The 27,417-nt window shown below is 39.6% G+C and overlaps 2 protein-coding genes across 12 annotated transcripts in view; one reads left to right on the forward strand and one right to left on the reverse strand.

Moving 5' to 3' along the window:
* Positions 1–27,417, forward strand: part of G6PC2 (glucose-6-phosphatase catalytic subunit 2) — a 38,542-nt gene that overhangs the window by 300 nt on the left and 10,825 nt on the right. For 2 of the 6 annotated variants that reach the window (XM_054830841.1, XM_054830843.1), the window contains exons 2-6: positions 6,330–6,969; positions 7,305–7,414; positions 10,473–10,584; positions 11,473–11,588; positions 12,761–12,981. In XM_054830841.1, the coding sequence (XP_054686816.1) occupies positions 6,752–6,969; positions 7,305–7,414; positions 10,473–10,584; positions 11,473–11,588; positions 12,761–12,981 (777 nt within the window). In that variant the 5' untranslated portion in view covers positions 6,330–6,751. Of the gene's footprint in view, positions 1–6,329; positions 6,970–7,304; positions 7,415–10,472; positions 10,585–11,472; positions 11,589–12,760; positions 13,879–27,417 lie in introns of those variants that run through there. The other 4 variants (XM_054830840.1, XM_054830842.1, XM_054830838.1 and 1 more) reach the window with 4 other exon arrangements.
* Positions 16,393–27,417, reverse strand: part of ABCB11 (ATP binding cassette subfamily B member 11) — a 72,851-nt gene continuing 61,826 nt past the window's right edge. For all 6 annotated transcript variants that reach the window (XM_054830833.1, XM_054830831.1, XM_054830830.1 and 3 more), the window contains 7 exons: positions 26,153–26,356; positions 22,658–22,899; positions 22,388–22,544; positions 21,151–21,348; positions 20,129–20,335; positions 19,189–19,335; positions 16,393–18,434 (listed from right to left, as the gene is read on the reverse strand). In XM_054830833.1, the coding sequence (XP_054686808.1) occupies positions 18,234–18,434; positions 19,189–19,335; positions 20,129–20,335; positions 21,151–21,348; positions 22,388–22,544; positions 22,658–22,899; positions 26,153–26,356 (1,356 nt within the window). In that variant the 3' untranslated portion in view covers positions 16,393–18,233. The remainder of the gene's footprint in view (positions 18,435–19,188; positions 19,336–20,128; positions 20,336–21,150; positions 21,349–22,387; positions 22,545–22,657; positions 22,900–26,152; positions 26,357–27,417) is intronic.

The following is a 27,417-nucleotide window of genomic DNA, read 5'->3' on the forward strand; positions in this document are numbered from 1 at the left end:
TCGAACTGGGCAGCAGCCTAGCTCCTTCAGGCTCCTCTGAAGCTTGAACTTGTTTCCAATGTCTGGTTTATTCACGGGACATACTTGGGGTGACCTAGTCGTAAGTTTTGTGAGACTCCTGAATTGCTTTTTAATACCCCAAGCCTGAATTCTCCCGTAAGTGTGAAACTATTTACCTGTCTTTTTGATAGGTATCTTTATGATAAGTAAATGATAAAAATTTGATCTTTAAGGTAGATCTTTATGATAGGAGACTGACATGCAGAGGTAATTAAACCCCTTTTTTGTTAGGAACAAAACCACAATACAGCAGCCTTGTCTGTACTCAAACACTTGTCAAAAGCCTCTGTTATCATGAATGTCCTCCATACAACACCATGCCTAGTTTTTCTCCAGTTGTGTATCTTCCCTTTTGGCTCTGGATAAGCACTAGTTTGTGATCCGAGTACCAGCCTTCAGTTTATCATGGAAGCTACTTATTAATCACTTTGTTACCATAGCTAATGAATTTCCTCTAGCTTTAGTTTACTTCAGTGCTATTCAGGTGGTCTCAGAATAATGTAAACTTAGTAAAGCTTTGAGGATTGCTGTCTGAAACCATTAATTACTTTTACCCCCCCACGCCCCACACTGGACCCAAAGCAAAGTCTGAGCTGAGACCACCAACTATTAGTTGCATTATTCTTATATAAACTGTTACTGCTGATGGATAGCATTTCTACTCAACTGTATTTCTGTTTCATTTGACTTGGACACCTGTTCCCCAGATTTCACAGTTTCCTCAGCATTAGTCCTAAAGCTAATTATTAGATTACTGTTTCTTATCTACTTCAGACTTAAATGTACTGAAGTTAGGCTGGTTCAAGGGTGATGACCTAACCACGTGTAGATTTGGGCATTATGGAGGCTATACCTTGTGGCTTTTTTTAACTAGGACCATTTCCCCTTTTCCCTAATCAGACTTTAAACCTAGCCAAGTGAATGCTGCCAGTATAAAATTTAAATGTTGCCCCTGACATTGCTAGCCTTTGTTATTTGAGCTCATAACTTTCTGAATACAAAATTTTTGCAGCCCCTGGAGTTTAGGAAATACAAATTCAGCTAATCTAAACAAATCCTGAATTCTAATCTGTAATCTTTTGGTGGGTTCTTCAGTCTGGTCTCTTCTGAATCCTTTTGTTAACATAGATAATAGATTCACCCTACAGTAGCTGGCACTAGCTCCAAAATGTTAGGTATCTTTTTTCATCAGCTTCCTTAGATTTCATTAGTCCTATTCCTTTGTTTTAGACTTTCAGCCAAAGACTAAATACAGCCTGTGACATTTACTAGCACAATCCATACCCTAAATGATCTTTTTTTATTTCTGACTGATTTGGGAGTCCTTCTTCAGAGTTTTCTAGAGACATGAATTTACAGTATAACCTATTCTCAACCTTACTTTTCCGCTACGAACTCTTTCCACAATCAGCTTACCAACTGCATATTTAAATGAAGCATGGTGATTTTAGCAGATACTAGCTTTCTGTTGAAAGACAGCTCTTACCAACCACATGCAGAAATGTGGTCTCATGGCTCAAACTTAGCACAAGTCATGTGCTGCTTAAATCCCCTGTTGGATTTGATTCAAGAGGCTTTGTAGTCAGAAAAGCTGGCACCTAACTTTACTGTAACTCTAGCCCAGACACTTGCTCTGAAATGTTTTTTTCTAAATGTCTGTCATATCAAGCCACGAGGTAGTCATGGGTGGAAGAAAGTTTTCACAGTCATTTACCCTATTTCTAGCACTACAAACTTTGCTAGAGACAATGTAGTTGTACGGTGTGCAATTTTTCTGCATTTTCCAGCTCTTCGTGGGTGTTTTTGTAACCCTAGGGTACTTGATAAGGTCTGAGATGCACGTTGACAGCAGCAGGGTGACAGTTAACCTGCAGTCAGACTGAAGGGCAGGCTATTGCCAACCAAGATCTGTTGCTTTATTGCTAGCTCAAAGTCCATACTGGGCTATTCCAGTACTGGGTTAAGGGGTAGTTGAGAAACGTAGTTCAAGGTTGGAGAACTATGGCAGCTTAGGTGGAAACTGCTAAGGGAATACAAAATTGAAGAGCTGGTGCTAATAAACAGACTCAGCTACTTTTGGCAGGTTTCTGACCTCACTGGGCTATGGTTGGCATAGGGCTAGTTTCAGGGATTAGAGAATGGCCGTAAATAAGGCAGTGATCTTACTGGAAAAGGAACAAAAAAACTGCAGTGGAGTTTGTTGCCTTTATGGGTCCAGAATTAATTTTTGCCTGCAGTTTATGGAACTTTAAGGATTTTTATTCACTGTTAAACTCTAGGTTGCTTGTGAGTTCTAAAAAGTAGCTCTTCATACTTAAAATTACAATAACTAGAATTCCTTAGATGTGACTTTTTCATGAACATGCCAGAATTGTATTCCATGTGTTGTCTGTATCATATACACTGTTACACATACAAACACACAAAAACATAAACAAGTATTAAGGTCTGGCAGTTATTGTTATATTGCAAACACGAAGTTTGTTACTTTTCTGTATTTGCATAATTTACTTTATAGCAAGGAATAATGATGGAAAGATTAGATAAAGGTGGCAGAACCAAGAGAAAGCAACTGGTTCATGTTAACATTTACTAAACCTCTACTGGTCAGCGTAGCCCTAAAGAGGCCTGACCTTAACTAGGGCTGCCTGGTTCCAATGAGGAATGCTTGAGGGAATGAAATATGGAAAGAAAGAAAGAGCTCCTTGAAAGATTCTTCCTTTCCTAAATCTCAAATTAAGATGTATCTTTTCAGTGTTCCATTTGGAAAATATTCATACCTAAGAGAATAGCTGTCAGTTGTTGTGCACAGTGTCTACTTGTGAACTTACTAAATTGCTAGTTAATCCTTGTAGCTGGTGCAGTGCCAATGAAAACACTGATGTGGAAATTAATGTTATTCGTCAATTAACTAAGCATAATGTACCAGAAAGTTAGGCCCAGTACATAGGCCTCCATTAACAGTGTTTTAGAAAATGTTTGCTTTGATGGCTTTTCCTTCCCTTGCAAACATTTGCTTAACAACATCTGATATCTGTTATGTAATATTTGCTCTAACATGTAGGTGTAAAGTAGCTGTAAACATTTTATCCTCCCTTCAGTGGATCATCACCATGATTCTTGTTTCTCCATTACTACCAAGAAAATATATGTTTTGGATAGTGTTTGGTTTAGTATGTCTTGGAAAATAAAATAAATCAAGAAATTAGCAATAAATTAAAAACTCTTTATATGAACAGATGGCATTTTAAAAGTTTTTACTTTGCACTAAGAATGTATTTGATCATGCGAAGGCCAAACCTTGGTTCTATAATATCAAAACAAGACAAAGCTTTGATTTAAAAGGTTAATTGCATGCACATTCTGACCATTTTGTACAGATCACTAGTTTTCCTCATAATTCCCTGTACAAAAATACAGCAAATAGTTTCATTTCATATATTATCTTAAGTGATTTTGAAATACTAAGTGCATTACAGAAGCATTTTGCAGTGCTTTGCATAGAAAAGGAGGGGGGGAAGCCTATTGACAAAGTATTTCTCATTTGTTGGTTTAAATGAGTTATTAAATATAGTATTTCAAGACATGTTTTGCCATCTTTTCTCTGCTGGTTACTAGAGCTAAGAAAATCTTTAGTGTCTCAAACTTCTATAGGTTGCCAAATATCACAGGCAGGACAAGAGATGACTTGCATGTGAGCTGTTGATTGCCTCTTGGATGAAGTGGGATCATGAGTGCTTCCAGGCATAATGAGAACATCACCTGAACTGCCTTTCTCACAGAAACCTGCTTACCTGTTCCAAAAACTTCCTGCTTTCTGTTCTGTAGACTGTGGAGTTGGTTGGGTTTTTTAAATATCCTTTATAAACATGACTGCTCAGGTATATTTAAGATGTGGATATAGGAGCTTCTGAAACAAGTCAGAAAGAATCTAGAAGAAAATTAGGGATTAAGTTTGCTGTTAGCCTTCATTATGTCTAAGGTGCTTATCTTTCTATCTAAGCAGAAAGATAATTAGCAGCATATGAATCAGCAGCAAAATCTTTAAAATGAAAATTATTATCAGGAGGCCTTTAGCATTTATACTAAAAGAGGTTACTTTACTGAAATGTTGACAAGACATACCTTCAAACATTATATTAAAGTTTCTGGAGAACCAGTGTGCCTGAGTGGTTCTGTCTGAAGAAGAGTTCAGCCTGAGCAGATGCGGCACTATCCCAGTGGGTAACATGGGTCTGTGTTTTTATATTTATAAATAAAACAAACATGCAAAAAGTTATTGCAATGGTCCTGCACATCCTGCATCAGAGAGGCAATTTTTCTGATACTGTCGAGCAACTATGCTGCCATTAAAGAGGGACTGGAAAGTGATCTATTTTATTACTTGGTAGACTCTCCTGAGGACATTAAATTGTATCTCGATGGAAACTTACTTGCTGCAAAATGTTTTTTCCTAATAGAACAATAGTTATTTAGACTTCCCCTCATTACAGTCGCTGTTTTAACTAAGTACTAGAAGTAAGATGGCCGTTACTTAGCTGCCAACTGACTTGACATTTACACTCCTGTTTAAAGCTAATTATTCTTTATAAACTAGATTGAAAAACAGAAGAAAACCTTAGATTCTCCACAGTTTTGCATACTAAACCCAGACATATATAAAAGAGTGATTTTTATTGATGTTGTTACTGTAAGTCCTACTTATCTTTAAAGGAGAGATACTTCTGCAGAAAAAAAAAAGGTAGCAAAAGGACATTTTCTCTAGTAATAAGGTATAAAAAGTTATTTGAGAGAGACTTTTCTAAACAAGTAAGTTCTTGGGAAAGAACTGGGGGAAGGAAAATTAATTCCATCAGTTAACTTATATGACAGTTCCCTTGCTGGACACCCTGAAAAGGTATAAGCTATATGGCTTAGCAAGAAACAGATGTCCCCAAATATTTGCAGCTAAAAAGCTAGGAAGTATTTATTGTTGAAATATCCTGAAATTTTGGGTTTGGGAGTGTTTTCCTTGAAATCAGGTGATACCAGTTGAAGTGAATAATTCAATGTACAGAAAAATATTGTAGTAGTTATTCAGAAACAGTGCACATAATTTTAAATTTCTTCTTAACTTTAAGGTTTTCTAGATGGCTCCATGTAACTGGTAACAATAAACATAGGATTTAAATCTGCTAAAAAGTTACCAGACTATTAATAGCTAAAATAAATGTGAGATTGTGTCAGGAGGAGAGGTCTCCTAAGTCCATTTAATTGTCATGCCTTATTTGTTGCATCTACTTAATGTTTCCATGTGACTTCCCTGACCACACATCATAAAGCCCTGTTAAGCTGTTAAGTCTCTCTTCAGCAAAAACAGTTAAGTAGTTCATATCTTTGTCCCCCACAGCTTGTATAGTTTAGCTTCAGGTGCCATGGAGAAAGCAGTGGGGAAGCGTGCAGTGCATGCAGCTGCTTTTTTTCCTGATTTTAATTGTTTCAGATACATAGACGATCTTGAATAGAAGATAGGAATAAAAGAACTGAAGTTTTCCTCTTGCCACTCTGATGATATCAGATGATGGTATCATCAGACTTTTGGCATCCATTTAATCTCTTGTGGAAAAAAATTTCTCATGTAGCCACCTCACAAATGAACCTAATCTTTTCCTATGCTACAGTTATTAGCACCGATATTGATAAATCTGATGTGCTAATACATTATTTGCTGTATACTGTTAAAATCCCGTTATCTGGCAGAATCTGTTTCCCCTTGGCTGTTTGCCCAGAAGAATCCAAGTGCCTCACTTGGGAATACTTCAGGGAAATACTCATCTGTTCCCAACCTTGCTCTGGTTTGCGAAGCAGGTCTCATTTCTGCTAGGCTGGGCAGTGAGAAGGGGGGCTGCAGCAGGTCAGGCTGCAGCTGCTTCTGTCAGAGGTGTGTAGGACTTGCATCATGTACGCAATACACGAGAATGGCAGTACTGAATGAGATGACTCGGAGACTAAGCTGCTTCTGCATTGTGCCCTGGACTAACGTGGCCTCTTGTATGAAGGAAACAGTTGTTTTTCAGTGCTTTGGGAATATTGCTGCTTTAAAAATGAATCTAGAGCTCAACAGCATTTTGATGTATGGATGCTGGTTGTATTTTCATGACTGAAAATGTGTTGTGCAAAGTACTAGACACAGCATGATAGCCAAATTCTATTTCAAAGTGAAATGTACAGCTTTAATGACAGTTCTGCAAAGACCAATTATTTGTGTATTCTTTCTATCCTTTATACAGGCAACCCTTAATGAAGTATACACATTACTAATGTCCATCCTGCAGAGAAATGAACTGTGAAAAAATTCAAGCAAACATGTTCCAACTGTTCATAGAAAGGATTGCATAAGTCACACATTGTGTTTCCACAAAACTTGCCCCACAATTTGCTGCTGCTCGGCATGTACTTCACTTAGTTTCCTCCAATTAAAATTCGCAAACAGAAAAGCTTTCCAGTGTTAACCGACTCGTGCTTTCCCGGAGATTTGGAGCCACGTGTTCCAGGAATGGCTGGGTACACCACGCCGATACAATATAAAGGCAACGTCAATCACGTTCTCTCACTTTTTAATAGCTCCCCTCCATGGTTCTCAGTCTCCATCACTAGAAACTTAAGATTAAAGGAACTTTGCTATATTTCAAGTACATTTTAATCCATTAAGATGGATCTCCTTCATAGCAATGGCGTGCTTATCATTCAGCATTTACAGAGGGACTACAGGGCTTACCAGGATTTCCTTAATTTTATGTCACATGTTGGTGATCCCCGGAATATATTCTCAATCTATTTTCCGCTTTGGTTTCAGCTCAACCAAGTGGTTGGTACTAAAATGATATGGGTGGCAGTCATTGGTGATTGGTTCAACCTCATATTTAAATGGTAAGAAGTTGGATTTATTTTAAAATTTGATATTTTTAATGATGGTTACTACATATGCCTCAAGTTTAGAAAACTTTCTGTGAATAATGTACTAGTAGACTTTCCCCTGTAATTATAAAACAGGAATTCACAATTAAGATATTTAAGATATGTAAGATATGTTTGAAATGACATTGTGATAAGACAAGAAGAACCTATAGAACTGTTATAGAATAGTTTTGGCAATATAGCTCTTCATATTCATTGTAAGATTATTTATCATGCTTTGCTGAGGCCTTCTTAGATAAAAATATTTTTATTGCATTTCTGCTTCATTTTATTTTATTTTTTGTCAGGATTTTATTTGGCCATCGCCCATACTGGTGGGTGCAAGAAACAATGATTTATCCTAATCAGTCAAGCCCATGCCTTGAACAATTTCCTATAACATGTGAAACTGGACCAGGTAAGAAATGTTGGAGATTACATTGGTACATTTAATAGAGATACTGTCTTTTGCGGGGGGAGAGGATGTGACTTATGCAGATCTTATATGATGTACAAATCGCAGAGCTCTTGTTTAAAATAGCACTAAAACGCAGGAAGAGAAAAGGAAGAAATGTGATAGGTGTTTGATTGCTATGACAAGAATGTTTACTTCATTACCTTTAAACATTGCAAGGGAGGGGGATTTGCTTTAAAAATAACTCCTCCTAGAATGAAGCAGCATATTGGAAGGGAATTTTCACAAAACTTGTGTCATAGGTTCAGAAAGTGCAATTCACCTGCTTTGTGAGGTCTCTTTTAGGAACAGTTGCAGTGCCAATGACATCAGCTTGTGGAGAGAAATTCCACGTTGTTTAAGAGTGTTCCAAAACAGAGCAGGGGGCTGTTGAGTTTGAGGCCTTGCAATCATGTAATGTATTACAAGTGGAAAATGGAACCTCTCTTCCCAGAACCAGATATATGGAAAAAAAAGTCTTTAAAAAAATTACCTTTTCAATGTATTTTCACATTTTTATATATCATTGTCTTCTCTGTGGAGCTCAAATGTAGTACTGCTGAAGTTAAATGAACTTGTGCAACCCTAATATGTGGAATAAGGTAAACTTGCTTGGAGCTAACTGAGTTTAGTTTAATTCATTGTACAAGAAAACATTGACTACATGAATGAATGCGCTTTGCACCTTGTCAATGCCACTGCAAGCTTTTAAGTGGTTTTCAGAGCTGTATTTTGTTTACGATATCCTGCATTATATGCCATTGTAATTCTGAATGAGAAGCTTAAGCCCTTGTATCAGGCAGGTCTTGTCTTGGTCTATATGTGATGTGCAGTCTGTTTCAAGTAAATTCATTTGGGACCTAACCCAAAGTCTCGAAGTCCTTCAGATCTTTTCAAAAGCCTTAAGAACTGAGCCTGTTCAGCACCATGTAATTCCAAGCCCTGGCTAAGGAACCAGTCTGTGTGTTTCATTTTGATTCATTGAACCAGAAGGCCTTTCTTCCTCTTTCTTTCTTCCTGAAGTAACAAGTCATTCCTGTTTCTGTCCAGTGGGTACCACTGTCATATCGATTCCTCATTTGCACTTAGAATGACCCCATTTTCTCCCACCTTCAGATTTGCCCTTGACCATTGACAATATCTGTTACTCACCTGTTGCAGTCAGCACAACTATTAGGTGCACACAGCCTTTGTGTGAGCTTACATGGAACTTCACACTCTTTTTAAATATGCAATTTATATGAAAAGATTAGAGAAGCAGCCACAGACCTGAGAAGGGCATATCCAAATATTGCTAGGATAGCCTGAACCCCAAACTCTGTGGCTTAACAAAAAGGAAAGCTGAAGGAACTGTTTATATCATTACATGGCAAGCAATCTAGGACCCGAATTTGGTTTGAACTTCTGGAATGAAATGAACTAAAATCTTGCAGTCATCTCTTCTTCTTTTTGTAAGGTTTTAAGAACATAAACCTTAAGGCAGAGTTTGTTTGTTTCTAGTAGGTAATTTGCAGATGAACTGTGAAACATTTTTCCTAGATGGCATTTTCCTAGATGACAACAAAGAGAGGCTTTCCCAATGCTGATATACAACATTATGGTTTCCGTATCAGTGACATTTGTTCTGTTGTGAGGTTTAGAAGTGTACATCTGTTACGAAATTAACCAAAGAGTTGGTAGCATAACAGCTAAAGATACTGCCAAGCAGAATACCAAAAATGAGTGCAGCGAGCCAGAAATCGTTGTTCTTGTCCTCCCTAGACATTCCTGTTTTGCTGCTTCGCTGAAATACTCTTTTGCTTTGCAAAGTATATATAGTGTTGGGTCATAACACATTCTTCAGCCAGAATGATTTCCTCTGCCAGTGAAATAACCCTGTCCCTTTTACTTCTTTTTTCTCTCCACAGAAAGCCAAGCTGTGAAAGTCTGTTACAGACAGATTCCAGTGATCTAATTTTCTCTCCTTTCCTATTTCAGTTTGTTGAATGTAAACCTGGTGAACAGGGGGAAAGAAGTGACAGAGTAATTTTGGGAATCATTTCTTTTGTATCATGCCAGCATACTTTGGGTTTTGGTGATTTTCACAGTTGTAGGAACTTCTGTGGGGCCTCATATTCTTTCCAGTAAAATTAAAATTTGATTCATTAAATTAAAACAAATTACATGTATGTTATTATACCTGAACTAAAAATCACTATTAATCTCTCTATGAGAGTGTGTTCCCTGTTACAGACTACTGTGGGTACAGCAATTAGTCCAGTATGTTACAGCATCATTTCATGTGCCAGTTCCACTGATAATCTGTTTCCAAGCTAGTTGACGTTGTACAACACCTTAAAATCTATAAAATAAACCAAAGTAAAGCATAAAGACACGGTTCTTCCATCACACTTCAGATACATTTCTACATTTATTACAAAACTACCTAAAATGTGAATTACCTGGACTGTTAATATTACTAATGAGACACAGATCACAATCACAATTGCTAACACCATGGTAATTAGAGAGGCAGGTAAAAGGCAGTTTGGAAGGGTCATCTAAAGTTATAGCGGTACTTTAATTTAGAATGTTACAAAGAACTAAATCTCCGTTGCTCCCCTGAATTATGAGGTAGCCTATTCAAAACCTCTCTCAGCTGAACCACGTGTATAACTTCTACATTGTATGCTACTGCCTTAAGAAAGCCCTAGATGGTCTATTTTTAAAATCACAATCCAAATCTAAGTAATGGAAGAATACTATGCTTTCCAATCAAGATACCAGCTCACACCATTATAAGATGGTTAAGCTGTTACCTACTTGATTTCAGACAGATATTCTAGATTCTGTATAGATGAGTCTTCTGAGAAGTTCATATTGATAAAATGAACTTTTGTGAAGCAGTTGACTTCAGCCTTTGTTAACCATTTTCTTTCTAAATGATTAGGTGCCTGAGTAACTGCCAGTAGACATTTGCTATACAACAAATGTTACAGTCATCATTTTTAAGCTTGAATATTTCCTTTTTGGTTTTTACTAGGAAGCCCATCTGGACATGCCATGGGATCTTCCTGCGTCTGGTATGTAATGGTCACAGCAGCACTTAGCTACACAGTTAGATGGAAAGATAAATCAGCAGTTACCCTTCACAGGTCAGTGTCTTTCCATTATTCTAACTAACTCATACAGATATTTCTTTATGTACATGCTATGTTTTTAATGGACTTATTTTAACCAACTAGTCACAGTCTGGTTTATCCAGTTTTTTAAAAAAACCCCAAATAAACAAAGAAAAAAACCCCAAACAAACCAACAAAACAAACCAACAACCCTTTATTTTGATCTGCTTCAGCTGAAGAAAAAAAAAATTACAAGGTTTTATCCATTTGTATAGGCTGGTATTTAATAACTTAGGGTCATTGTATACAATATCTCTGAATCAGTGCCTATTAAAGGTTGTGTCATGACTGCAGGTGTTGGGAATTTTGAATTCTATTGTCTTTACATGTTGGATCTTTTGGTTAGTACATAAATTTACTGCTTTGATGGTAGTCCTTCTTACCCTATTTTAAAGCAAATGTGCATAATGTTGGCAAAGTTCAGTGTAACATGTTACCCAGCTCTGTGGGGAAGTCTTACGATTGCTTTCCAAGCCTGACAAGGTTGTTCTCATACTATGTGAATTTTGTCACCAAATAATTGAACTTTTGTATTTAAGTATGACTTCATGATGCGAAATATGTTCAAGGTACTAGTGCTAATTTAACTTGCCATTGATGACTTTCATCACTAAAATCACGGTAGTGTCTTGGACCTGAAACTACTGGGGTCTGTTCCTGCAGCCCTACGTGTGGCTGCAAGAGCAACCAGTCTTGCTAATGTCTAAGTACTGACTTCCAATTCCTAATCATCTGATTCTAAACTTCTCTACTTGTAAGCATCTGCTTGGTAAATATCAGCCCGACACGAGGGGGCGTGGTGTAAATCACTAGGTGAAATATCTTGTCTTAATTCTTAAGCATTTTCCTTTTCCCTCTTAGACTGACATGGTCATTCCTCTGGAGTATTTTTTGGATTATCCAGATAAGTGTGTGCATCTCGAGAGTATTCATAGCAACACATTTCCCTCATCAAGTTATTCTTGGAGTATTTGCTGGTAATGCTGCTATTTTTTTCTTTTATTTTCAACATATGTGCAAAATCTGAAAAAAATTAAGTATCAGAAAAAGCAAGAGATTTTTAGTACTGCTACTCAGCTCTAGTGGTGCTCTGCACTCTGATAGATGAAGGATTTGTCTAAAGGTAAAATTTGCGAGGTAGCATGTGTCTGCTGTCTTGTAACTCACACAGGGAGTGAGCCCTTGTCCCTGTGGCAGTTGATGGTGACTGCATTATGTCCACACTGCCACAGACTAGCGCTGCCTGGTTTGTACTGGCTGCATCTCATCTTTATCTGTGCTGCCTGTGTGGAAGGGATCGGAGAGGAAGTTGTTCCTACATGGCCCTGACCCTTCCCCTCAGGAGGAAGCTATTTGGTTCGCTTCAAGTGGTGTCCAGGCACAGACTAGCACGTCGGCAGCGTAGGCATGCGCAGGGCCAGAGACTTAGGGCAAAACAGAGAAAAAGGCAACTCAGCAGCGCAGACTCCCTAGCGTGATTTAAGAAGCTGAAGTACTTTATCAGAGCTACTTAGACATGTTTCAAATTGGTATTTAGAGAGTTGAAACTTTGAACAATCTCTCTAGTATCTAGCTATTGTAAGGAGGGTGACCAGAGCATTGAGTGAGGGCTGCCTGCTCCTGTTTTCTCTCACTGGTGCAGAGCAGCCTGGGCAACCCTGGCTAGCAGCGTGCAGTCCAGCTCTCCCTTTTCACAGCCAGGATACAATGAGTAAGAAAAAAGATAAGTGTGTTCTGTGTCCTTTCCTTCAACACTCAAAGCCTGTGTGGGAACTGGTATTGAATTCTGCATTGCTGGGGCCAGTGTTTGAGTTCCTTGTGGAAAAGGAATGTTCTAATTTACATCTAATATTTGTTAGGTTGTCATCTGGAGATGCAGTCAGGCCTAAGGTATGCCTCATATCAAAAACATGTAGTGCTTGGTATTTAATTTCTTTTTTGCCAAATTAGCAGTTTTGAGTGGGAGAAAAGGGTTTGTAATGTACTACAGAAGTGGTAAATTGTGTATGTGTATATATACATATAAATATAAAATACATAGATATATTCTTCTGCCTTCAAAAGTCAAATTCTACAGGGACACTGTGAAAAGTGCTTCTTCAAAGTACATGTGTGTTGTTCCCTTTAACACTGAGTTTCTAATCCGCAGGCATTCTTGTGGCAGAGGCATTTGAGCATACCGCTGCTATTCAGACAGCAAGCTTGAGAATGTACATCAAGACAAACTTGTTTCTTTTCATCTTTGCCCTTGGCTTTTATCTAGTCCTCAAGCTTCTTGATATCGACTTGCTATGGTCTGTTCCAAAGGCCAAGAAGTGGTGTGCCAATCCGGACTGGATAAACATTGACACAACCCCCTTTGCTGGACTGGTGAGGAATTTAGGTGCACTCTTTGGCTTAGGTCTTGGAATTAATTCTGAAATGTTCATCACGAGCTGCAAAGGTAAAAATAGCTGTAAGATAAGTTTCCGCATATTGTGTATAGCTGCTTCTTTAGCTACACTGCAGCTATATAATTTCATTAAGATACCTACTCAGTATGAGTATTTGTTCTACATTCTCTCTTTTTGTAAGAGCGCAGCTATGCCTCTGACTGTAGTTGCCTTGGTTCCATACTGTGTCCACTCGTTAATGAGGACAACTGAAAAGAAACTTAATTAGATAAAGTTTCCAGATGGTTAGCAGTGTGGGGATGGATATGAACTGTTGAAGGACCCTCTGCAAAGGCAGTTTTGCTAACTCATTTTAACCAAGGGGGATGCCACTGCATCTTTGATGTGCTCCTGGTAAGTAACCAGTACATCCACACTCAGTACATTCAAGAATGACTTTGGCAGCTCAGAAATAGTAATTGCTGATTGTATTCCTAGAAGTATTGCAACCATGCTGCAGTATAGTTAGAAATGACCCAATATTCTGGGTCATGATGAAGTTGTAAAGTATAATCAACTAGTTTTATTTCGCTACTTGGTGGTCTTTCTTTTAGTTCTATCTGTCTCCAGCTAGATGGTGCTTCAAGCCTCTGTTGTATATAGTGATACTCAATATTTAAGTTTTTTGTATATAGATACTGTGTGTTAAACTGCTAGCTAACGGTGTGATGGTATCACACCACCTACAACTGTACAGCCATACCCAGGCACTGTGAAAAAGGCCAGCATAGTTATAAACAAGGTGTTAGGTTTAATTTATTGAGCTTCCTGAGCAAAACAGCTTCTGATTAAGCAAGGTGAGAAAAAAATAAAAGTTTATTTCCATTAGACTCTGTAGAATATATTTTTGCATTACTGTGTGGGTTTTGTCATTTTTACTTTTTGAAAGTGGTCACATAAATCATGAATGATACAGATTACACTGTCGATATTGAAAATGCATAAATATGTTGTAGCAAACCTTTGGGTTCTGTACATCTACACAGAGCAACAAATGAAGAAAGTTGTTGGTAACGAAATTAACTCAGCAACGTTGTTCATGCTCCTGTATTCCAAAGCTAAATTAGTCTAATTCTCTCAGGTCAAGAGTCACAAGCCTGAATCACTGTTAGTAGTTGTGTAAATCCTGAAAATGTGATTGCAGACTAAGTCCTTGCAAGTTTACGTTCTTGTCAACTTCGTTTACCTGAGCACACAAGTAACTAATATGTTAAATGTGTTTGCTGTATAAATGCATGCTCAAAATAGGCAAAGGCAGGTACTTTCCCTTTTTGTTCATTACTTAGCACCTACTGTTGCACATCCCCTTCCAGTGCGCACTCTCTTTTAAGCAACATTTTGCTGATACCATCTCCTAATACTTAGTATACAAGCAGCATAAGGCTATAATATGGGTAATGAGGGCTGTGTCAGTATGATCTGATAGCAATAAGGCTTAGAAGACGTAGACATGATATTGCTTCTAGACTTCCAATTAGTTGTGGGATAATTGAAATGGAAAGAATCTTACTTATTTGGGAAAACAAGGTGAATAGTTTGAATTGGCCTTGGGAAATGAACATGATACAAATTACAGGAGCAAATCTGAAACAGGTGTCCTTATTTAAGAGCCTACTAAGACTACCTTGACTTAAGAAAATTAATCATCTGGTTTTAACAGTCGGAGGAGTATTCTGCTTTGTGCATCCCCTGATATCTTCCTTAATGGTTCTCTGAACTCTTTTTCCCCACAGCAGCTGGCCTAAAACCAGTCTTTTCTGTAATTGTGACTCCTTAAGCAAAATCAGTAAGCTAATGGGACTAGAAACAAATAATGAAGAACAAAGAGAGCTGTGACAAAGATTTCTCCCTTGTTCAAGTTGCTCTGTGTTTTGTTATTGCCTACCAGTGAGGTGACTACAGAGGCATCACAAAACGCTAGGAGGTTGTCCTAGCTGTCCTGTTCCTCATGCCTTCTGGCCAACAGCAGGGGATTCTTTGTGCGCAGCCCTCTGTGGCTCTTGCAGCAGCCCTGGGGCCTACTGGCAGAGTTGGCTATTTTAAGTAAACTATAACTTCATCAGGCCTTTGCAGCTGTTCATATTGCTAATATTTGGAACAGATACAGAGCATAAACACATAAATCGATGATGGGTTGAACTACTCAACCTAGTTTGGCCACAAGGCCCCCTTTTGAATTAAGCTTTCCCTGTGTAATAAGGAGGGTGGAAAACACTTGACTGATCCCACTAATGGGATCCCAGGGGAAAGTTAATATTTTGTTCTTGATTTAGCAACGCCCACATTGGGATAATTCCAATTAAAAATTTGGAATTGGCAATTCCAAGCATCCTTCCATCCATCTGCAGAAGGAGTCTCACAAGGCAGGACTTAGATAAAGTGAGTGTCCCTCAGCCCTCATACAAACTAGGGGACAAGTTGGCATTACACTCAATTCACAACACTCACTTTTGCTAATACTTTTCTTGTTTGTCCTCCTCTTTCCCTGTTCTGCCTCCCTGAAGGGCAAGCTCTGGCCACAGACAGGCTTCTCCTGCTCAGAGTAGCCTAGTTGGAACAGGTGCTGCATTTGCAGAGCAGTTACTCAGGTGCCATCCCAAAACAGTATCATGGTTGTATTTAGCCAGAGGAGTAGGGTGGAAAACCAGATAATACGGAGAAACAGCAGGACACAGCAAACACCACCGTCAGCTATTTCTGTCAAGGCTAATAACTCAGGGCTGGCTCTGAAAGACGTAAGCAAACGCCTTTGGGTCTGCTCACAGATCTTGTCACCAAGCTCCGGGGGAGGGGGGAGATCTTACCTGTGGGCAGCTGTAGAGGAGAGGCCAGTCTAGCTCTGCACCAAGCAGTCCATCAAGGCCTGTTGCTCATGCCCAGATGCACGGTGTAGCTCCACTTGCACTCAAAGCCCGTCGCCCAGTTACTTGAAGGGCTTTAGACTCAAGTGGTTGTCAATAGCACACAGGTATAAAGTGGCAGGAGGTGGCACCCAGGAACGTGTAAGCCCAGTGCAACTGTTCAGTGTAGAGCTTTCTGTTACACAGGCATACTCCCCAATACATAGCTCCCAATAGTTACTAGCTGCCTAACAGCAGGATGATGTTATGGTGAAGAGCAGTAGTAGGGCCACCCAGCTGGGCCTGTGTCACTTTGCTCTTGAAAGGAGGTGGCAGGCTCCTTTGCAGGCAGTGGCTAGTGCGGTGGCACTGGCCTTCTCAACAGCTCCATCCTGCACAGCATGCCCTTGTGACAGAGATGACCTGAATACACAGAAATACTTGTGAGCTGCTGCAAGATAGCCATGCACTTGCCTGAAGGGAAAGAGATTAAGTGCTAAAGCACAAGAGCCAGTAAAAAATACAATTTATTGGTATAATTTGGACCACAAAAGTGGTGTCCTTTAGGCAAAAGCATTATAGAATAAGTACACATAGTAATTGTCAGTTTTAATAGAGTTGTTATTTTTCCATGGCCTTAAATACGAATATAAATTAAATATCATATAGTTATGGCAATAGGGTATTGATAGTCACTCTGGCAATAGTTTCAGTCCTGAGCCAGCCAAACTAATTACTGTTCTGAAACATAAAAAGGCTAAAAAGATTAAAACAGAAGGTCACTGATGCAGCTTCCTTTTCCATTTTCAGTTAAGGATTAAAATACAGACTTCCTTGGGAAAATAGCATTTCACTGTCAGCTACATGATTTCAGTAGGGTCTGCTGAGATCACTCTATTAATGGAGTAGTACTAAAGGTGAAATTGTTGGGGTTTGGGTTCCCCCCCCCCCAACCTGGAATTAAGGCACATAACCTAGTAAAGTTCCCACTCTTGTTATTTGCATTTCAGCAATTGGTACTGTTGCGTAATTTTATAAGAAACTCCATTGTGGCATGAGTTGTTAGTGGGTAAACGCTCCCATCCTCAGCTGTAGATTTTTAGACATGGAGAATGACTTTTCCAGCTAAAACTCTAATATCTGAAATCAAGATTTAAATTTTGAAACTGTAATTTAGACTTTCTGTCTATCCGCTTTGTCTCCAAGATCCCAGTCACTAAAGGGAAGAGTCCTGTTTTCCTGCAGACAATAACCAACAACTTATTTCAGAGGCAGTGCAGTAGACCTTATAATAAACCATTACAGGTACAGGCTTCTGCCAGAAGAAGATACTTCCTGACCTTTGTCATTTCTGAATGAATTGTTGCTCTATTTATCAGCTCTGCTTAATACAAACAAAGAGCTAATTATGGCTATTTTTTTCCACCTTTACTGAATATATTTATGATTCCTGTTAAAATACTCATCATTGTCTTGCCTTCTGAAAAAAAGAGAACATACTATCCATCACCATCTCAATAGAAGTGATTTAAATAACTGTGATGATTAACTGTAGGATTTTACATTGATTTAACTAAAGCATTTATTCCTATTCATCATCTATTTGGCAGCTTTGATCAGAGTGGTGAGCGTAGGGGAAGTGCTCCTCACCAGCTTCTGTTCCTCTTCCCGATTGCTTTCCTTACTTTTGTGGAGCTGCCTTCTTTGTATGTACTTCATGGCTTTGTTGAAGGGCCCCACACTGCCAGGCTCAGGGTGCTGATGCGCTGGTGCTGTAGCTGCAGGCAGTGGAAGCCTGGCCTCCCCCAACAACCCAGCTGCCATGGGTGGTATGAAGGGGTGGGAAGGTGGGGTTGCTGTACCCACAGGAAGGGCATCTGCTGTGATCCTCTGCAGACCAAGAGATTGGATCCCTTCAGATATGCAGCATCATTCTTGGGATTGTTTTACATTCACACAGCTTGCCTAGAGAAGTGGCAGTTTCCAGAACACCAGCGTGGAGGCTTCCTTGATTGCTAGTTGAGGAAGGACAGGACTGTGCAGTCTGACTGCAGGTGGTGGCAATACCCCAATTCACCAGCAACAATCTTTCCCATTTTTCAGACTTGCTTTCCCTTCATAGCAGGCTAAGCTACTTCCTGAATGCATCAGCCTGTGCTTAGTCCCCTGCACATGCCTGACAAGTGCGCTCAGTGCAGAAAGCTACATACATTTAGGCTACCACAGAACTCGCAATATTGTAGAGCACTTTGTAGCACAGTGGAGTACCAACATACACGTACCTACCACAGAGTATTTGCTTACAGAAAAAAAAAAAAAAAAACCCTTTCAAATGTAGAATCACAGTAATTCAGCTAATTGGGGCTCCAGTGGTAACAAGCTTATAATAAGCTCCTTCCATGGCCATCAGTTCATCATGAGTGCCCCTTTCAATGACGAGTCCTTGTGACATCACAGCAATGATGTCAGCGTTCTGGATCGTGGACAAGCGGTGGGCAATGACAATGCAGGTACGCCCTTCTCTGGCCTTATCCAGCGCGGCTTGCACAGTCTAAAGGCAACAAAGTAGCAGCGTGAAAATACGCAAACCAAATTGGGGCTCAGAGCTGAAGAAATCAGATTGCTTCAGATTAATTAATTGTACTGTGCAATGTGTGTAAAAGTGACTATGAGGCTAAATCAAAGGTTATGTCACTGGTGTGCTCAGCTGGGTTGTGAACTCAGTTTAGTAGCAGTACAGAGAAGGGACAGGTAAACACAGACAGCAGTAGAAATTAAACTGTAAGGAAAACCTTTATTCAGCTGACATGCTGAATGCCAGCTCAGTGCGGACAGTGTTTTAGATTGCCACCATTTCTCTGATCTCTGAGTGTAACCAAGGCATGCAAATTGCTGCCCAAGTTCTTAGGCTCCTCACTGCTGTTTTTATTGGATATTCAGGCTTATCATTCATATGCTTGAATATATTTTTGTTTGGGTTTATTTTAACGTGCAGAAGCTATATTTATGGAACATTCCCAATTAATGCTTTGAAACCCAGGGAATTACTATGTGCATTGCTGAAAAAGTTCTGCCTCTCATTGGCAGTCTAAGAGCCCCTGTAGCCGGCTCCTGGTTTTATAGCTGGGCTTCCTGGAACTTTCAAAAAGATCATTAAAGGTCTAAGTGCTGAATTAACCATGTGGAGTAATGTTGCGGTCATGTAGTGGAATACATTGGGATGTCTCTGTAGAACAGAAGACGACACTGTACATTGTAAGCCATTGTATTAACTTCCCCTTATTGCTTATCACTGTGCGTTTTACCTTTTCACTTTCTGTGTCTAAGGCAGATGTAGCTTCATCCAGTAATAAAATCTTAGGATCTCGTATGATGGCCCTTGCTATAGCAATGCGTTGTTTTTGCCCACGAGACAGCTGGGATCCTTGAGCCCCAACATTAGTTTCATATTTCTGAAAAATATACAAAAGGAAGATTTCATTCAGGTGTAAGCAAACACACCTAATTGTAAGTGATGCACATGTTTGGGGAGACACTTCTGAGCCATCCTTTGCAGTGCACATGGCCCAGGGGCCCAGGCAGTACAGTGACGGGCCTGGGAGAACAATTTGGTGGCAAGATGTTGGCTGGTTTGTCTGAGGCAAAATAAATCCCCCCCAGCCTAGATTTGGGAGAAGAGGCTAAAAGTGATGTAAGGGCTTTCTGGACAAGTGTTTTGTTTGCATGCCTAAATTGTATCCATAGCTTTTATCTCCTTCTGATTTATATTTATATAATTTCAGTGCATTTAAATACTTCTTAAATGCACATAAGCAGCCAGCTTCAAATATTTTTTTCTAAGTATCATGCCCTAGTCACAAGGCAAATTTCCCACAACAGGGAACAGGATTTGTATTTCCTGACTCAGTGTAAAACTTCGACTGCTGAACTGTGCTGCTGCTTCTTTCTTGTCCTGGCTTTGAAAAAAAAAAAATCTTCCCTTTTCTTCTAGTTCAGAGTTGTAACTGCTGGTTTCAGTTTTATAAATATTTGCCTGCTGTCTAAAAATCCAGTTACCAACTCACGCCCAAACTCTCAGGAACGTAAGGAATGGTCATGACACTGTCTTGGCTCCTACTGTTACAGCTGTGGCAGTAAATACAAGGTATATGTGTGTAGCAACTTTAAATGGGTTTGGAGCAACTCTTGCTGCAACAGCCAGGACCCTATCTGTGGTTCTACAGCCAAGGCCTCGCGGGTACTTACGTCAGGCAGTGACATGACAAAATCATGCAGCTGAGCCTTCTGGGCTGCTTCGATGATTTTTTCCATCGTTGCGTCTTTGGTGTTACTGCCATATTTAATGTTATCAGCAATGCTGCAGTCAAATAGCACAGGTTCCTGGGACACTATTCCAATTTTTGATCTAAGAAACTGTACATTTACTTTTTTGCTGTCGTGTCCATCTATTAACTACCAGGAAATAGAAGAAAACTTGAAACGTCATGGCAAAACAACAGCCTGCAAAACCCAGATAGTTTATAGCAAAACTAAATGATTTAGCCATGTTACTAAAAGGCAAACACAACTGATTTAAAGTGATTTGAAGAATCTACTTATATTTGACTCCTTTGTGCATGATGTGTATTTTCTGGGTACGGCTGTGATCCAGGCAAACGCTAGATTATTTGCTTAATCGTAAGTCCAAGTGAACTATTTAATTGCTTAAGGTTAGGCACATGCTTTGTTGCCTTCCTGACATAGTGATCACCACACTTATTTTTTCCAAAGAAAGAGAAATCAAACTAGATGGTTAAGTAAGTATTTACATGAGCAAAAGATATAAAAGCTTTTTTTAAATATCAGTAATTGAATAACTGGAAGTTAAATCTAGACAAATTCAACCTGCAAAGAAGCTGCATGTTGAAGCTTTATATTTAGGGATGTTCCAGGCTCTGTCGCTCCATTCAGCCTTGATTTTTGCTTGTGCTCCCACAACGTATGCCACAGATGATATTTCATACAGGAGCTACCAAGGTGAATGTCTATGGCCTCCATAATGCATGAGGCTACAGCCAAGGCTTGTAGTACGCTGATCTTGCCTGAACAGATCTGAGATGATACTCGGGAACTGTCCGAACAGCCCTCGTTTGTTTGAGAAGGAACTGCAGCCCCAAGCTGCATATGCACATCCCACCACTGCTGGGCTGCACAGTAGGACACGTTCGGAAGAGTCCCTGTAGCACTGCTGAAAACAACAGCACACAAACTGCGTTTCCTTTGCTTACCACACTTCCTTTCTCAGGGTCATAGAAACGCTCCAGAAGCTGGACACTGGTGCTTTTACCACAGCCGCTACTTCCAACAAATGCCAAAGTCTGTCCAGGCTTAACAGCTACAGAGAGTCCTTTCAGGACCTGAATATCAGGCCGAGAAGGGTATGTGAATTTACAGTTAAGAAATTCAATGCTTCCCTTGAAATTATCCTGGTGAAAAAAAATAAGAAAGATGCTACAGTGAGCTCAAGCTCAAAAGTGAGTTGTAAAGTTGTAAATGTAACTCTTCCTCAAATTCCATTCTTGCATCTGTTATTTAATATATGACATTAGAGCTTCTGAAATTAGCCCAGAAAGAGGGATAAGAACCATACTGGAGTAGCTGTTCTAGAGACGAAGCCAGTAGTCATCACGCTATTGCTCTGCTATACTTTCCCTGGACTGCACTGGTCAGAGGCATCAACTGGAAATAGGATTGCCTTGCAAATGGGTAAGCTTTTTATTTTAAAAGATACTGTGTAAGTGTAGATTTGGTGACAGTCCAAATTCATTTGTGCAAAAAGCTGGCTTTGGTAAACAACAACAGCAAAGTCAATTGAACTTTGCAATGTTAAAACACTACATGAATTCAGGTCAATTTTCCCAGAATTCTTTAAAAAACTCTTTTGCAAAACTCTGAAGGAAACCAAGATACTGTATTTTCATGGTTTGAAGCAAATTAATTAATGTATTTATTTCATAACTATTATTTCAAGTTTTCATTTAATTCTGAAAAAAATAAATGAAAAAGAAAAAAATCTCTTTGAATTTTCTGGATCTGACTTTTCAATTCACCAAAACCTGAGAATTTTCATTTTGTGTGACTCAAAGATGATTTGCCGCCTCATGGACACCCCCAGCATTCTGATGTGAATGAAAACAGCCTCCATTATAAGCTAGAGATAGGCAGGTTTATGTGCGAACTGCAGAGCAGAAAGAAAAACCATGCTGTTCTGTGAGTCATCCAAATTGGTCCTATTCCAATTTACAGGAGTTTTACACTGATAGATTCCTGAGCCACACTTTATATTACTCTCGCTGTCTAGTACAGAGCTGGCTGCTTCCAAAAGAGCAAAGACAAGTAACAATTACACAATCAGCATAACCTTCTTGTAAAACAGCGATCCTCATTGACTTATAAATCGTTAGTGCAACTTCAATGCTTATATTGGGTTGAATGACATCACAAATTACTCATCTCTGCTCTTACCCATTTTTCCCCTTTTTCACTGTAAACACTGATTTGAGGAAGCCGATCAACCAGTTGAAAAAAGCGTGCGGCAGATGTTTTGGCTTTGGCATAGTTTGGGGTATAGGAAGAAGCTCTTCCCAAAGCAGTTCCACTGGTCACAATAGCAGAGATGACCCTGCGGGGAAGGGGAACACGGTCATTCTTGGGAAGCCATTGAGAAGCTGAACGCTGCAAGGAGGCCAGCACTTCTACAGAGGAGCCTGGTGGTGGCTCCAGGCAGGCTCTCACCTGAACACGAAGCTGTAATGGAGCCCTTCAGTGTCAACTAGAAACCCTCCATATCTGTAAGAGACAGCGTTGGCAATGAACACGATGCTCTGGGCAAAGCCAAAGCAGAAACCGTAAACATGAGCTTTTTTGGTTGCAGCTTTGTAGGGCATATCCAGGTGCTTTTCAAAATTGTCAATAAACATTTTCTCTTTGCCTATCCCAGCTACAGTCCTGATGTTGGCAAGGGCTTCACTGGAAATCTGGAGGAGAAAAAAAAATAAATTAAAAAATGGGTAAAAGTTCCTAATTTTTACTTGGAAAAAATGGGGTGTGCTCTTTCACAAATGCATGATTCTTTCATGAATACAGGGCACTAATGCCATACATAAATTGATTCAGCTACAATACAGACTGGCCCAAATATCAGCCAACCTAAAGAGACATGTTGCTACAAACAATTATCTATGAACATCCTCAACAGTAACACTCTGCTGCACTAGAGCTAAGTTACTGTGAGCACACTTGGGAAATTGAGCACATGCTCTCACTTGTGACTTACATCATGTCATAAGAATAAATGGGACGTCCACAAAAGCAAAAATGGTTTTAGGAATGCTGTTATTTCCTTGGTTGCATACATTTATTAAAGATGTTTATTTCAATTATTTTGTTTTACTTATAGCAATAGTCAGAGAAAGAGTTAGAAGGGATGCTATCCCCAACTTCTGTTTCATAAATTAAACCCACGTGAATTTACTAGGTTTCCTCATCTGCTCACCCTCTCTCTTGTTTATGTCCAAACAGCCTGATGAGATGGAACATAGAAATGGAGGGCAACACCTTGATTCCTCTAACATCAGTGAGAGTTTCCAGGATTTTTACCCTGTACGTAGGCAAAGAGTAAGGAAATGCTTGCCTATGTACATAGGAAAATGCAACACAGGGAATTATGAGATAGTCCCCATGGAAACTTCTCTGGAAGTTCCCAGTCAGAATTGGGGTTTCTGTCCCCAAAAAATAGCACTACAGATTCATCTATAGAAATAAATTGACAGTTTGATCCTAATTTCACCCTACTTATCTCAAGTAATTTTATTAAGACATTGGTTTAAATGCCATAGTTTGCCTGTACTTTGATAGTAGCTTCATAGTGTGACGCTCTCCTTTGGGAAGCAATATTCTAGTATGTGGCTTGTGAATGTTTTCAGCATGTAGGAAGAGATTTGAATGTAAATCATTAAAAATACTGTAGCTAATTTCAGGGTTTTTTTCCTGGCCAAAATTAAGAGTCAAATCTCTTGCATTATCATACAATGTGAAGGAGCAGGTAAGTAGGTACTGTGAATTGGATTGTTCAGACTGTGCTGCTCCATGTTCAGCATGGTTGATGAGAAATCACTGCAGAAGAACTTGGAGTGTTTAGCATTTGGATGCAGTGCTGGCAAATAAATTAAAAAAATAACACCAGACATAATCAGTCATCACCAAAACTGCTGAATCATTGAGTGCCCTTTTCATCCCGGCCTCTAGGTCATTCTGTTGAATAAAAGCTGATGCCTTGAGTCATTAGTGAAGTTTCTCTGCTTGTCAAGACAGTATTTTGATTTATCACTTTTTGTAAATAATTAAACCATTCTGAATGTAGGCAATCAGTCAGGTCTTAATTCTTCCTTGGCTTTCTAGTATGGAAGATTGTTCCTAACAGCACTCAACAGTGGCCAATAAATGTATTCATTTGATTAGTGATATCAAAGACAAGTGATATTCATTCACGTAATACCTTTTGTGCATTTAAAAAAAAAATAATTTTCCAGAAGTCTGCATGTATAGGTAGTCAACATCATTTTTTTAAGTTCTACGCCCCCAGTAATGACATGCTTCTTTAAATCACACCCGGGAATGGGAATTGGGAGCTGAAGATTTGCTGCTTCAGAAGTCGAAAACAGGGGTGGCAGGCTGAGCTAGCTGCAGCAGGCAATGGGACAGAACCAGCCAGTCGGTGCAGAGCTGAACAGGGCCACAGGCTCCAGTCCCAATCCATGTGTTTGCTGCACAGATTAAGGTCAAGCGGAGGCTGAAGACAGTTGAGAGCTCAGATGGGTAGAGGGAAGGTTCAGATGGGGCAGGGTAGAAGGTGGGATGGGTAAGATGTTTGGTGGGCAGGACTTGAACGTAGGAAGGAGGAGGACTGGGAGAAGTGGGAACTCTGCAAGAGTCATTTTAGGATGGGCTAAAGTAGTTCTGCAGAAGGAAAATCTCTGAGGCTTTGAGAAGGCCTGCAAAGCATGCTTTTTCTGATGCTAGAAATTTGGCAGCTTAAAGTGGGGGAGAAGGCTCAGAGTAACCTGAGGTAGTCTTCCTCATGTCACCTGTCTTCTAAATCCCCTGCATTTCTGATGCAGTTCAGCTTCTGCACAGTTGAACTAAGTATATTTAACAAGTATCAGGTTCTGGGTGATCTGCCAGAACTAAAGTCAAGGCAGTTTGAATGTTTCAAAAGCAGCACACCTGCCCGCTCCTCTTGAGAAACTGCCATTCTTTTCTCTTGTGTCCCTTTTCCTTAGTTGGTACGTGGGCTGGAAGTCTGCTCAGCCAGTGCAAACTTCATAAAGCTATTCTCAGCCTTGTGCAAACTACATCAACCTGTTCTCAGCCTTGTGCAAACTACATCAACCTATTCTCAGCCTTTGAGGCGAGGCGGTTCACAGAGCATGGGATGTTGCTAACCCTGATACTGGAGTTAGAGGAACATGGAGGGCAGCTTTAGGCAGGGGTCACTGAACACTGGACGCATTCCTTCCAAGGAAAGGGAATTCCTTCCTTATGTCCCAGGCTGGTTGGTTTAATACCCACACAGGTGTGTTTTCATCATGGAGCAAAATTTAAAGCATTACGAGAAAGTGCTATGTCTCTTGTTACAAATTAACAGAAAAAGGGTTAATGCTTACCTGAATAAAAAAAATTTAATTATTTATATACCAGTTGAGAAATGAGAATTGATAGAATTTTGACTCTTAAAATCCATACATAAAAATAAAGTTATGCCTGTGACCTAGCAGCACTCACTGACGGAGAAGCTGGTAAGCTAGTAGGGCCCACTGAAGGAACAATTCTGCTCTAAAATCCACACGCTGTGTGGTTCAGTGCTGAATTCTCACATGTGAGGATTTCTAAGTGAACAAGTATCACTGCTTTCTGAAGACAGCATCATCACAGGGCAGCAACAAATGGGTATTTAAATAAAACCTGACAAAGGTGAAACAGACTGCTGAGCAATCTGTGTCTACCAGTTAGGTCCAATAACTTCTAAAAAGTTAGCCACATCCCATGCAGCAAGTGCTTTTGCCATTAGGAGTTCCCAATGGTGTTTCAATGGTTGGACAAGCTGAAATATTGCAACTTATTTGCAAAACATGGACAGTTTCATTACGTTTGAATTACTGATGGTCCCAAATGCCTGATTTTTCAACTACCCGTGACTGCAAATATAGATTAGTTTTTAAATAACATTACCCGTCCAGTAGCTTCCAGCGCTTTCTTGTCCTGAGAGGCAAATCCTGTCAGCATTTTAGCCTGCACAGCTCCAGATAAGGCCAAAAAAGGCAGGAAACACAGTATAACTAAACTCAGTTTCCAGCTGAAGTAGAAAGCAATGATCATGGCCACCCCAATGTTGGTAAAGGAATTGACAATCATTCCTATCTGCGATCCAGTTGCCTTCAAAGAAAAGAAACAGAGATGATTGACTTGTACTCCAATAGTATCTTCAATAATGTTTAAGTAAATTTTCCTTTAAAACTTTAGAAAAACTCTAAATGATATTAAAATATTGTAAGGCACAACAGCTGCTGACTGCACTGGAATTTAGCCAGTTTGGATATACTGTTGCCAATTACTTGTATCAAGAGAAGGACTGCAAATCTCCAATATTCCTTTCACCTACCAAACTTTCCAATAAGTCCTTAGAAAATTGTTTCTAATGATTGTGAGAAACATAATCTAACTATTGAAATTAGTTCCCTTGGTTCCCTGGGGAATCCCTCATCTGAATACTCTGTTTAGCCCCTTCGTTTATCCATCTAGATTTCAATAATAAACAGAACCCTTTTGCAACTTAACTATTAACAATAAAGACTCAGCTGTGCTAAAATCAGTAAGAAACCTCACTGAGAAAGCATGAATTAAAGTTGCATTTCTGCCTAGGTCTTTATTAAGGAAAACATTTAAATATGCCTTGAACATTACCTTTATTGAACGCATTCATCTTCTCCTTATGTATTTCAAGAACACTATTCCTTGTAATAAACTTGATTTACTTATTCAAAAGTTATTTTCTTTCCTAGCAGTAAACAGCAGCCCTAGATCAGAACTAGGTTGCTATGTATTAGAAAATAAAAAAAACAACCCAAAATATTTGATATTCTTGATCATTTTCAGTAAAATTCATTTGCAGCAGGTGAACAGGCAGCACAAAATGCTCATCATCTACTCCTCCTCTGACCTGCAGCACTAGGGCAAGGTGCCTGGGGCCTGGCCAGGTGGAAGGTACACCTCCCAGATCTGCAGAGGCTACCAAAAGGAGCAGCCATAGGGCTGCTCTTACCTGGATGCTGCAGCTCTAACATCCCCCCTCACTCCTAGAGTCCACTTCTTACTCCTGGTGCAGATGCAGACATGTTCAGACCCTGGACACTTGTGGGCATCTTCTCACCTTCAGCTCGCTCTGCAATAGCAGCAGTTGGCTAAGCTCTGTCAGGCAGTGAAAGGCGGAGGACACA

The sequence above is a fragment of the Grus americana genome, chromosome 6 (genome assembly GCF_028858705.1).
Source record: "Grus americana isolate bGruAme1 chromosome 6, bGruAme1.mat, whole genome shotgun sequence".
NCBI classification, from domain to species: domain Eukaryota; kingdom Metazoa; phylum Chordata; class Aves; order Gruiformes; family Gruidae; genus Grus; species Grus americana.